We start from the raw sequence: 13125 nt of genomic DNA on the forward strand, positions 1-13125 counted from the left end.
GCTCATCTCTAGGCCCCAGGCTATAAAGTTAAATCTATCAGATCCTTTGGTCAGCTTTCTCCTCGTTCATCTCTTCAGCTGCTGCCGGAGGGGAACCAGGGAGGCTGCAGCTGACGAAGCTGGTGGTGTCCACAGGAGTTATATCTCCCGCTTGCCAAAGAAATCCGACCGGAGCATCCTTCAGGCATCTGCTGGACCAGCGGCCCCGTGCTCAGAGCCCAGCCCCAGGCTGCAGCCCCACAGCAGAGCCCCGTGTCACCCATCACTCCCAGCTGGGTTTCCCTTGGCACTCACATCAGTGTTGTCCTGTAAAGCCACATTCCCCAGGCTCCCTTTACAACTACGAGCAGTGCTAAGGTGCGCTGAACCCAGCCTGGCAACGGATGCAAACATCCCGTGCCTCCCATCTATTTCTCTTCGGGAGGATTTGGAAGTTGACGTCTACACCGATGTGAAGTTCTCATTTTGATGTGTGCTACAGAACTACGACAGGACAGAAAATATCCTCATTCCCTGAGCAGCGACACGAAAATGAATAATAAACACTCACAAACCACCTAACGTTAAAAATGTTTCTCCATCGAAAACACAAACAGAAAAGCTGCTGGTTTGACTATTTAAAGCATCTCAAAATGCTAAATAGCTCATGACAGTCTGCCTTACGTTCCCTTTTGCTGTGGGAGGGAAGTGAGAAAGTCTTACTTTGCTGCAAGAAGCAAAATATAAAGTTAGAAACACTTTAGCACTCTGGCAATGAACTAATGTTTGACTTATTTCTTGCATGCAAAGCTCTTTATTCATAGCTGCATGTAAATGGCACCCAGCCTTTTAGCATTGCCACTCTCGGGGGCTGAGCATGAGAACGTGACTGAGCCACGGCCACGGGGTGCGGGAGAAATCCCCTTTTCTTTGGAACACAAACCTGGGACCGAGGGGATTCCAGCTGCGGCTTGGATGGATCCTCACTCCCATTGACCCTGTCCCTGTCAGCACGTCTGAAACGCAAACCCCACACTAGGAACTAAAGGACAAGGAGGCAGAAAAGCCAAGGTGACTTTTCCAGCCAGCAGAATCATCCCCTTCTTCCTCACCTCGCTCCCAAAGCCAGTGCGGAGGGACCAGTTCCCACCTTCCTGATGTGATGCCTGCAGGTACCCGCACTTCCATCAGGGAAGGCAGCAGCTCTTCCCCCCCTCACTATTCCTTGGGTTATAACTCACAGCAATGACTGGATGCAAGCTGACAGAAGATGTTGGAGATGACTAGAGACAGCAGTGATGTGCAGCCTCTGAGGGCTACAACCTTGTGCAGCAGAAGCATCGGAGAAGATCACAAATATTTCTCTGTGGTGATGAGACATCCCTTTCCTATTGTGAACAAACCTGATCGTTCAGGCACTTCTCCCTCTCCTGAAAGCACCAGCAGAGAAATGAGAGCTCTGCATCTCATTAAGATGGTAAAATTGAAAGGGAAGGTGCAACTCCATGAGGGCACTGTGAATAGATGTGATTTTCTATGGGACTGCTGAGACAGAAACCCCGGAATACCAAGCAGGGGCCTGTTTGGAGGCAGAACTCATCCACATGAACCTCCAAACCCTCACAGGATGCGGCAGCTTAGAGTGATCAGAAAGAGCATCTGGGTTACCTGGTAGGAGCGGGGCTGCACAGGGTAGGACGTGCACTGATGCCTTGCTTTAGATACACTGCAGAGCACCGGATGCTCAGGATTTAGGCCTGATGTAACCTCCATGGTGACAAGAGGGAATCCTGCTCTTCCCTTTACACGCAGACCCACCAACCCACAAAGCAGCAGTTCAAGGCGGCAGAATACCTTTCTGTGCAAGGCAGAAAATCAGGCATTGCAATCTGGCACTTACTACCCATTTACTTGCCTATTGCCACTAAAATCCCTTTTCAGATTGACTGCGTTTAATCTCATCCCTAACAAGAGCACTCGGGGAGGTGGGAAAACATTTTCAGCTTCCTTTTTCTTTTTAATTAAAAGATGATGAGAGCTCTAATATTTGTAGAGAGCTTTTCTCACTTGTTTTGATCACACATGAAAGTTAAAACAGATTTTACTCTTAAGAGTGCAGGGCAACACCACATAAAACATTCAACCCATTCAACCACCTGAAGGATTACGGTGTCATGATGAGAACAGCAGCTTGATCCCTTTTGAAGGTGCTAACCCATTACACGGCCTCCTGCACCACCAGCACCCACTGGTCACCAGGCTCAGCTTTCAGGTCCCTGGAACATCAGGAGGGGCTGGAATACATCAGTGATTGTCAGCATCTCCGGATTGCTGCAGGTTAGCAGCTCGTTTCTCAGCAGATTAATGCTACTTCTATATCGTTTCTGCAAACCAAAGGCAGAAGAAACCATGACTCATCCCAAAGTGCCATGTCCCTGCCCTGCAGCTCCAGCACCAGCAAAGGGGCTCCAGAACAACTGCACCCAATAGCCCTTTAACTACAGCAGCCAGAGCAACGAGCGCTCCACCACCAGCACGTCAACCTCCATCACCCAGGTCTCAAAGCTGGCATCTAAACCTTAAACAGGCCTTCCAGCAATCAGGGCGATATATGAGAGCCTCTGGAGTAGCATTCCAGGGAAGAAAAATGGCTGGATAATGAATTTTCCCATCGAAAGCAGCACAGAAACCACTCAAACCCTGTACAGCCTGGCCACACCGCTGTCACAGACACATGTCCAGGACTCAGGAGCACCAGAGCCAGTCCAAGAGACTGGAAGCTCCCCAGTGCCAGCCATGAAGGACTGGGACAAAATCCCTGTGGAAAACTACTGGGCGACTCTGAACAAAGCCCAGAAAAAGGCAGTGTCCAAAGGGCACATCTGCGAGAAGCACTCAAGAGCCAGAAGGTGCTTATTAATGCATTCCTGCAGCTCAGCTTCATCTTCCAGATCAAGTGTCTGGGAGAGCTGATGAGTCCTTGAGTTACTCTTTCCTAGTGATTGCCGCTGCTCAAGAGCCCATTACTGCGGGAGCACGCGGCGCAGCTCACTTGGAGCCTTTGTGAGGCTCATCCAGATGATTTAAACACTAAATCCACATGGAGAACCACTGCCCATGGGTTGTCCGACTGCCTCTGCACTGCTCCAGCTCCCTCCGACCCGTGGGGTCCTGCCTGCAACCAGGAGGAAACAGCGACTCTTTCCCTGCTGGTAGCTGAATCTGAACCATTGACTTACATGGGAATAGGTCCATGGACTATTCCCTGAAATCCAGCACGCTCAGAAACTGGTCTGGATTGAAGCAGAAAGCCCAGGTTTTGTGATGGAGGAGGAAACCACCTGCACTGGAGGGCTGTACACAAGGGATGGGGTTCGGAGCACTGCTGTGATTTAATCACATCTAGGGTATGCGCACTCATGTTAGGAAGGATGCAAAGCTAAATCTATACTCTGTTCTAAAGGCTACAGGACAAGGTATAGATTCTAAAGGAAGTGCCACTGGTAGTAACACTGGAGCATATCTGTCTGCAGGACCACAGCCCAGTTATCCTGCTTGGGCAGCACAAAGAACACTTTGTTCAAGTATCCTCTAACCCCAGAACCACTGGGGAAGTTTCGTTTCAGTGTGTATGAGTGGTTTGCAGAGACTTTCTGGTTAAGCAAACAACAAGATGGTTAAATTACCCAATTCCAACATTTGGCTTTTTAAATGTGAAAGTTAATAGGTTTGCATTACTGGAATCACCGTGGAGGAAAGCATGAATCCTCATCTGGGCAAGAATCAAAAGACAATCAATCCAACAGGTTTTAAAGCCTAGATTTCCCTCTAAGGTGAAAGCAAATGGCACTGTTCTGTACAGGAACACGAAAGGCTTATTAAACATCTTAGCTGAGCTGCAGAATAACTTCTGATAATTAAAGTGAGGCTCAGTTATTTGTGCCCAGAGGAGACATTGTCTGCCACCGAGCAAAAGGTTCCAGGAGCATGGAGCCAGAGATAGGGCTCTCGCACAAAGGCCAGCCCTGGCTGATGAACCACTCATCTACGTGAACAAAGCAGACAAGTAATGAGCATCGGTGATCCTTAGAGGTTGTTATGACAGCGACACAAAGGAGGAGCTGCTTCTGCCCGCGGTCATCACCCGCTACCCGTGTGCTGCCGTGCTGATGCTGCACAGCGAGCCCACCCTGGACCCCCCTGCACCTACCTGTGCCCTTTAGTGCTGGTTGCTCACCCAGCAGCAGTTTTAACCTTTTGGCATGGATTTTCCCCTGGTAATGCGATTCAGCCACCACGGCCGAGGTAAAGGACATGTTACATAGCGTGCAGCATTTGTTCTTATCCACCGAGTCACCGTCACTGCCCTGCGTGGAGACAAACACACAGACAAAAAAGAGGTGCATAAACCCAGCGAGCACAAGCATGGAGAAAGAAGAGAGAGGAATCCACGTTGTTATGCCAAGGCCGTGGTTTACAAAGGGTTTCCCTTCCTTATCTCCCCTGGACTCGCTTCTGCCTGGCCCCAGCACTGCCTTTGACTCAGTGCTTCTGCTCTCACCAGGTGCAGGAGCTCATCTCACATCCATGAGGCTCAATCCATCGCATCCTGCCTGCCTCCAGCCCTTACCAAGTGTCTGTTCCAGCCTGGGCTGCCCGTCTGCTGGCCCCTGCAGAGGAACCAGGTTCATCCCTCGCAGCAATCATTTACTACCAGCTGCTGACAAAACAAACCTGAAGGCAAGAGCATCCTCGTGGCATGCACCAAAGACAAGAAAACACACTCGCTGCAGGGTTTGCACAAAATGAAAGAGGACCAAAGCACCTAAAGCCCACATTTATGCTCTGCTCCTTTCCTAGAGATGCATTTTGAGCTCAAAAAAGACAATCATTAAAGTCCAAGGCACTTCGCACACAACAGTAAAAAACCCATCCCAGAAACTGATGCTGCACAAAGCAGCCATAGCCCTGTTTGAGGATCTGCACAATGAGACACCTTGGTGCAAAGGGGACCCCCCTTGTGAGATCCTTGGTGTCAGCTACGAGGTGACTGGAACCTTTAAGAAGTCACAAACGACACCAGTCAGTATTTGAGTACCAGCAAGAGGCCCTCGCTGCTGCAGTGATACAAGTCAGGACCATCCTTCACAGCTACAAATCATTGCTTCTGTATCGGTACAGTTAAACCCCGATTCAATGAGGACATCATCTCCAACCTTCATTGTGGTTATTCTTGTAAGGAAAACAGCCACCATTGCTCTGCCCAGCGGCAGGGCTGAGCTGAGACCCTTCCCTCTAAGCAGACCCCATGAGCAGTGGTTGTAGCTGTTCCCACTGCAGCAGGAACTGGGTTGCTGCCTGTCCCACCAGCATCCTGTACCCCCTTCCAGCACTGGCCCATGTCTCACCCAGGGCACCGAGCATCTCAACACCTCCCAGCACCACCACCACTTCCCAAGCATAAACGCATCCACTGGGATTTCTCCCTGCTCCAACGGGGGTTTTGGCTGAATGCAGGCAGCAGGGAGGAGCTGAGCAGCCAAGGAGAGCCCATCGACAGCCTCTGGGCTGAGCATCTGTCAGCGAAACATCCCTGCTGCTGCCAGCGAGAGCTTACAAACAAACAGCTTCCACGTACACAAGGGTGCAAACAACGAGAAAGCAGGGGGGGAAGGATGCTCACACCATTAGTCACAATTAATTACTCAATCCGTGCCACAAAGGAAATGGGAATCACGTTTAGGGCCAGAGAGATGGGTTTGCTTTTCCAGAGATCTCAATACGTTGTGCTGGCCACTGAGCACAATGAGCAAGACCTTCCTGAAGGAGGGAAATTACCTGCTCCTGGCAGGTAGTTCTCATTCCCTGGGTAAGATCCAGCCCCTCTGCAGAGCGAAACTCCCTCAGTGACATCTGGAGACAGCCGTAGGCTCTCTTTTGTTTGCAAGCAAATATTCCAACCGGCTGTGTACAGTCACAGCAGCAAACTAACTGCTTTAGGAGCCGCGATCTTGCTTTCACAAACGTCGTGCTCTGATTCAGACACAGAAGGAAGAGCCCAGCTCCTCAACTCCCACTACTTGAGGTCATTTTCTCTCCCAAAATAAGCCCAGTTAGAAAAAGGCCCGATTTCCATGGCTTTTTCTGTTGTTAACTGCAAATCAACTTCAACCTCAGGGAGAAATCTCAAGGGGTGATTAGTGCTGTTCCGAGTGTAATTTGCACTTCTTTTAAATAGCTTTCTCTCAAGATATTTTACGTCTTCAAAGGGAAGTCACTTGAAAGTTAAGAGCAGAGTAAAGAATTCCCAGACTCATTGATCAACCGCGGTGGTAACATATGAAAGAGCCTCCAACAGACCTTGTTTGAAAAGCTGATACACTTTGGCGTGGATGCACCAGGGGCCCTTCCTCTGCCAGCTCTGCTCTGCAGTGGCACTTTTCCCTTTACAACTTGCTGTCCCAGATAGACTGCAGTTAAGAAATGGAATTAAAAGACACTAAACCCCCTCAAACCCTCCAAAAGCTCTTGTGCAGAGCCCAGGGTTCACAATGATCCACAGTTTGCTTTGCAGCTCACCCGAGTCCATCCGAATCTCTGGGTGGGTGTCTTGAAGCCTGGATGGGGATTTGGCCATGCTGGCAGGACAGGGGCATCCCCAGTTCTCACTCTGAGAGTCCCAACCTCTGTATGAAACACAGCAGACCAACAGCAGCCATTCTTCATACCCCAAATGCCTGCAGGATGCAGATGTTTGGGCTCGAGTGTGATTCAGCATTGACCCAAGGCTCCTGTACCACCCAAGCTCCCTGCAGAGCAGGATGCTGGATCCTGAAGGGTAATTATGCCTTCTCATTTGTCAGCGGCTGTTTTACGAGGCAGGGGAACCCAATCCGCGTGTCTTTTGTCACCTGCTGAATGACACCGTGCTGACAGGATTGTGCAGCCAGCTGGTAAAATCACATCCATCAGCAGGTCTGTGCTGGGGCACAGGGCTCGGCCGACCCACAACCGAGCTGCCCAGGGATGCTCTGCGCCCATGTGGCTCTCATCCAGCTCCCCTCAACTCTTCCCTTGCTCCCACGCCAGCTCAGTCTAAAGCAGCAGCAGTAAATAGGCACCAACGTCTCAATTTAGCTTCCATAAAGCCCACACAAGCAGCTCTCTAACCCCATGCTGCATAAAAGCAGCCAACGGGGTACCATTTGTTTTGGCAATCTTCTGCTTACGACCCCTTCTCATTAACCCTTGTGGAGGTGCAGCACTGATGGGATAAATGGCTCCAATCTGGATCACAAGGAGGCACACCAGAGACCAAGCACCTATTTCCCGATGCTGACAGTGCTCATCTTCCCCCCTCTCCCTGATTTATAGAGCTTCTTCTTGTAATATCATAAACTTCAAAGCAAGTCTCATACATCCAACAGAATTAACTTGAGCTATTCAAATGCCTGTTAACAAGCTGCTAAAAGGCATAATCCTCACGCAGGACCAGGCAGCTGCAGTCCTTTGCTGGATGCTCCTTAAGCAATCCTCGACAAAAGTAAGGCTTTTGATTCCCCAAATCTGCCGTCTTCATTTCCTAGGTTTTACCAAGGAGAAAAGATTACCCAAACCCTTGAAACGCACCAATCTGGAACACAGCCCTGCAAAGTATCTGCTAAATTTGAGTTAATTTCTGCTGTGAAGGTGGTGGTGCTGTTAAAGAGCTATTTTCTGTAGCACTCGGTAGGGAATTTAGACCACTTCCATTTTGGAGCCTGTACGGGTTTATGGTTATCTAAATCTGAAACACTCCCTGTGTCTCAGAGCCCCTGAGAACCCTACATTCTCTGAAGACAAGCCAGCCATAAATTAAACCAGCGTTGTGTTTGACAGGGTAAACGTGTCCTATGGTCCCTGCAGCAGGGACAGAGGCCTCTGATGGGGTACAAAACACATGGCGAGAACGCTGGCCCTAAACCCAGACATCTCATCTCAGTTTCAGCTGCAGCATGCAGCGAGTTCTGCACCCGAAGCTGTAAAACCTGCTTCTGATTGGGAACTGAAGCTCACCCTCCCAAAGCACCACGTGTGCCCAAGAGGGGCTCAGCTCTTGGCTTAACCACCTCCAGCAGCACATGCATTACCCTCAGTGACACAACCCAATACCCTGCTCCCTTCCCCCAAACAATCCATCCTTGCTATTCCAACCCCTTCCTTTTAGAGAGAGATGATGCTGGTTCAAGCCATTGAACGCCTTTAGTACAAGCAGGGCTAGAAAAAACTTGAAGGCTTTTCTCCCATCCCCAAAACCATGTTTCACAGCACATCAGAAACATCCATTGTGTCTGTCCTGGTGGTAACTAGGGGTTCTGGGTTTTAAAGGTAGCGAGAAAAGGCTGGTTAAAACCAATTCACTTGGGACTCGAGGACACGACTCCTCATTTCAGTTGGGTCCTGACATAGGCTGCACCTTGTGGGCTTATTTGCAGCTGAAATGCTAAGAGGAAATGTAAAATCAAAGGTCACCCCAAAGACGTGAGGTTTCTCCCTTCTCCCACCAGCAAACAAACCCATAATGAACAGCCCAAGAACCGAGTCGTTACCCAGTGCAAGACTAATTGTAGAAGCCTCCTACTCCTTACTGTGAAAGGATAACGGGTGTTGTGGGAATGAAGAGTGTTTTTATAGTCCTCAAATAACAGCAACAAGCCTTTTCCTCAGTGAAAGGTCAGGCAGCAAATGCTGTTTCTGAGCCTCTGGCACTGATTTTACAACCGCAGCAGCTTCTCACTGTTGCCTTTCACAAAGGAGATGGAGTCGTTCAGCTTTGATGCGTTTGAGGGCTCTTTGGTTCTCTGTCCACCACATCCTTGTGCTAAGGTGGACGTGCAGCTCCGTGGCTTCTTGTTAGATGTAATAAATCTCATTAGAGCACCGTGTTCCAAGTCTATACGTGCGCATCTACCGCACCTTTCACACCCTGTAATTAATAAGTCCATAAAAATACTGTGAGATTCTGTTGTTAAGGGGTAGATTGCAGCTGAAATTACCCTGTGTGCAACATAAAAGTTCCACTAAAATTTTAATTACTGCATGAAGGAGCTTTCAGATTCCCTTGGCAAAACGTGCATGCTTCTCCCTTTAATTAGAAGGTATCTTCCTCAATGTTGATAGCATTAAGCCACAGTCGCATTCCCGTGCATCTGAAATGGTTTGGATGCTATCTGCTGGGAACCTCATCAACAATGCGCTCACCAACCCCAGACTATTGGAAAGAGCTGAATGAATAATTCACTGTGAATCAGTCCCTTGTAAATTTAGCCTCCTTTTATTGCCTGACAAATGGCTCTGAGCTGGTCCAATTTCCCTGCGTTCAGTTGTTTATTTGAACGCAACCGAGGAACCCAATTGCCAATTTCTGTATCTGCAGACTGACCACAAGCCTTGTAACGGGGCCTTTTGGGTCCGTTTCCATCAGCTCCCAGAGAAAATCAGGCAGAAGAGAGACAAACCAAAGATCGTAGAATCACAGAATGGTTTGGGTTAGAAAGGACCTGGCGATCATCCAGTTCCAAGCCCCTGTCACAGGCAGGGGTGCCCCACACTAGACCGTGTCACCCAAGGCTCTGTTCAACCTGGCCTTGAACACTGCCAGGGATGGAGCATTCACAGCTTCCCTGGGCAACCCATTCCAGTGCCTCAGCACCCTCACATAAAGAACTTCTTCCTTATCTCCAACCTGAACTCCCCCTGTTTCAGTCTGAACCCATCACCCCTTGTCCTATCCCTACAGTCCCTGATGCAGAGCCCCTCTCCAGCATCCTTGTAGCCCCCTTCACACACTGGAAGCTGCTCTGAGGTCTCCACGCAGCTTCTCTCCTCCAGCCCCAATGTTCTCAGCCTGGCTCCATACGGGAGCTGCTCCAGCCCTTGAGCATCCTCGTGGCCTCCTCTGGATTTGCTCCAGCAAATCCTGTTCTCCTTCCTGACCCTCTCCACTCAAGCGCACATTGAGCTGATGCCTGTAATGCATCAGCTCAATGCAAAGCCCCTGGGGCTTGCCTCTGCTCCAGCATAGTAACAACAACCAAACAACAGAAAACCCCAACAACAAGACCAGGTTGGATGGGGCTTGGAGCAACCTGCTCTAGTGGAAGGTGTCCCTGGCTGGAACTGGTCCCTTCCAACCCAAACCAGGCCGTGATTCTATGAACAACTGAGTAACTAAAACTGCAATTACTGTTGCTGGTGCACATAATATTTCTTGTAGGGTTTATTAAAACCCCTTTCCAGTTACTTAGCGTTTCAGCTAATCTAAATGTTACCTCTGGGTACCTGTGGCTGTAACAGAAAAAATGATGCAGCACAAAGTCAATGATTCACAAAGCAGCTGGGTAAACAGGGACTTTGATTATACCCACGTTTTCTGACCGGAGCTTTTTAGCTGGACAGCCTCCATCTATGGGATGCAGCATGTAATAGAGGCGAACTTTGCTGGCGTGTTTCCGACTCTGGAGAAGAAAAGAGAAGAAAAGAGAAGAAAAAGGGAAAAATCAAGTTACAAAGAGCAAGAGGCTCTGTGGCTGTGCATACAACACCCACCTGCAGCAAGACTTCACACCCCTGACCTATGCATTCAACGTGGGAGGAGAAAATGGGGAGAAAAGCCAAGGTGAGGAACATCTGCATCTCACAGAGGCTCCCCATTGAGCTGAACTGAGCTGTGGAGTGGTTCTGAGACCTGCCATTAGCAGGAGGAATGGTCCATCCTCCTTTGTGCTGCATCCCGCTGCCTGCAGCCCCTGGGAGATACAGTGGGAATAAAGGCAGCAGGAGAAGAGCAGCGTTTGTTATCAGGCCATTTCCATAGAGGGAGAGACTGGAAAGATCGGGGTTATTTAGCTTCGGGCAGAGACAGGATGGCATCATGAGGGACCAGATGCGCATACACAAACCAAGGTGCACAGTTCCTGCACTTCCAGAAGAACAGAATATACAAGGGGTATAAAACCTCCCTCTGTAGGAAATGAGCCAGCTGACAGTGCCAAAGACTTGAAGGAAATTTCTTCCACAAGTAAATTACCAGATAATTGTGCACTATGGAATCTAATGCTTTCCTGCGCAGAGAGGGGTGAGGACCACGTAGATCCCAAGCCAGAGCCCCTTCTCCTCTCTCAAGCATTCCTAAGGGAAGCTGAGCAGTAAAAACCCTTCCAGATGATGTATTTATACCAAAGGAAAGTTGTCAGGGACCTTGCAGAGGGATCGGGAAGAGATGAGGGATGCACAGAGGACTCTTCCCATGAAGGACACACCAGGTTTCATGCTGCCTCAGGCACAGATGGGGCTTACCCATGGATAAGGGTGATGGAGATGTCCTGATCACACCAGCACTGACAGACAAAGCAATCCCATCACTTGCAGAGGCACAGACATGAACCTTCAAACCACTAAGTTACAGTCAGCTCTTAACAGTAGATGTGAGGAGGGAGGAAAGACTGCACCTCCTCAATGCCCACATCCAGAGCCCAGACATGCACAGCAGCTATTCTTATGCAAATGTTTGCTCTGAATCTCCATTTCTGATTGCCTCACAGCACAATGGCCCTGTAATATTATAATTTCAGATCACAGATTTGCAATTATAAACTATTAAATTACCATTAGCATGTTCTGGAACATTATTTTTTTTCCCCTGTGGTGTGAACTGGGAGCTAAATTTGCAGAGAGCTATATTTGTCTGCATAGATGTGACTACGCAATAATTTCTTCTAATGGAGCAAAACCAGTCAAGATAAACAATGTCAAACACCTTTCCCTGCCTTGTCTTCCTGACTTTAGTAAACATGACCTGATGCAGTCAGAGCAGGAAACCCCAAAGCTTCAGCTATCAGCCATTAGCAGTGATGTGTAAGTAGATGATAACAGCAAGGCAAGGGATAGGTGTGCAGAGTCAGCCTGGGAGGTTGATGGAGCTCCTGCTTCCTGCCTAAAGTGATGCTCGGGTGATGCAGCTTCACACAGAGAGAGCAGGAAGGTGGGTGATGGCTGGAGCCTTGGGCAGGGATGGGAGAAGCTATGGATGGAGGAGACCTTAAAAGACCAAGCTGTGGATGAAGGAGAGTCAAATGCATCTTAAAAGAGATGCAGCCAGAGCTTTTCAGCTTCATTCCCTGCCTGTGATACCCCTTGGAGCAGGCAGCCAGCCTCACCCATCCTTCCCTGGGGTGAGTTAATGCAGCATGTCCCGATGCCCACTCTGGATTCAGAGGCTAAAAACTCTGTGGGCTTTTCTGAGGAGATGGAGAAGCAAGATTTGGAGCTGTAATAATGCGCAGTGTTCTTTTCCATGGCACTCAGCTGGGCCGTAAACGATGTCAACGTCAGCAGGAAAAGGCGGTGAAGCTTCAGCCGTCTGTAAAACACCTCTCACCTTTATTTATGCACCTGATTGGATTTATGAACACCAAGGTAAAGAAGTAACTTACATGTGCCATGATTTAAAACTACACGGCTCCTTATGCAGCCTTATTATCCTACGGTTATAAAAGCAGAGCTTAAAACCATCGCTGGCCTTTGCAAGTGTGGAGTGAGCATCTCATTCCCTCTTGAGGAGCGGAGGTAGCACAGCCCATTTGTCACCCGTTTTATCTCTGGTATTTTCTACATTTACATGTGTATTTATCATCCTAACACCATGGCAAGAGCACAGGGATGATTCCTGGCGCGCTGCTCGCAGCAGCCCTGCGGGTTATCTCTTCCCCTCCGCAGAGCAACGTGAAAGCCTGCAGCTCAGAGGCAGGAGAAGGGCAAGTGGCACAAGGAAGGGGTGGCACAGCCCCATCAGCAACCAGCCCCCGAGTTAGCACAGATACACGGGGAAAACCAGCCAACAGAAGAGCCATGTACAGGAAACCGGGATAAAGTGGGAGCAGGGCACATCCAGCTCCCATTTGGATCCATCTTACAGCATGGACAAGCCTTAGCAAAGACAAAACCTTGACCCATCTGTAAATCCACGGCCTGGAACAAGAGCACAGCCCTTGGATGTACCTGCCTGTGCATCAACAGCCACACAATTTGCACTAAGAGGATAGTTCTGTGCCTGTGAATATCTCTTCTGTAGCTTTAGAGAGTGCCACAGCGCAGGCATTTTCACTT

General features: G+C 49.2%; 1 protein-coding gene across 4 annotated transcripts in view; it reads right to left on the reverse strand.

Annotated features, from left to right (window-relative positions):
- Window positions 1-13125, reverse strand: part of ZMAT4 (zinc finger matrin-type 4) — a 56310-nt gene that overhangs the window by 13677 nt on the left and 29508 nt on the right. For 3 of the 4 annotated variants that reach the window (XM_062621049.1, XM_062621048.1, XM_062621046.1), the window contains 2 exons: window positions 10386-10475; window positions 4190-4346 (listed from right to left, as the gene is read on the reverse strand). In XM_062621049.1, the coding sequence (XP_062477033.1) occupies window positions 4190-4346; window positions 10386-10475 (247 nt within the window). The remainder of the gene's footprint in view (window positions 1-4189; window positions 4347-10385; window positions 10476-13125) is intronic. The other variant, XM_062621047.1, reaches the window with a different exon arrangement.

Source organism: Pezoporus occidentalis, unplaced genomic scaffold (assembly GCF_034315485.1).
Source record: "Pezoporus occidentalis ecotype Australia unplaced genomic scaffold, CSIRO_AGI_Poc_V1 ctg226, whole genome shotgun sequence".
NCBI lineage: Eukaryota > Metazoa > Chordata > Aves > Psittaciformes > Psittacidae > Pezoporus > Pezoporus occidentalis.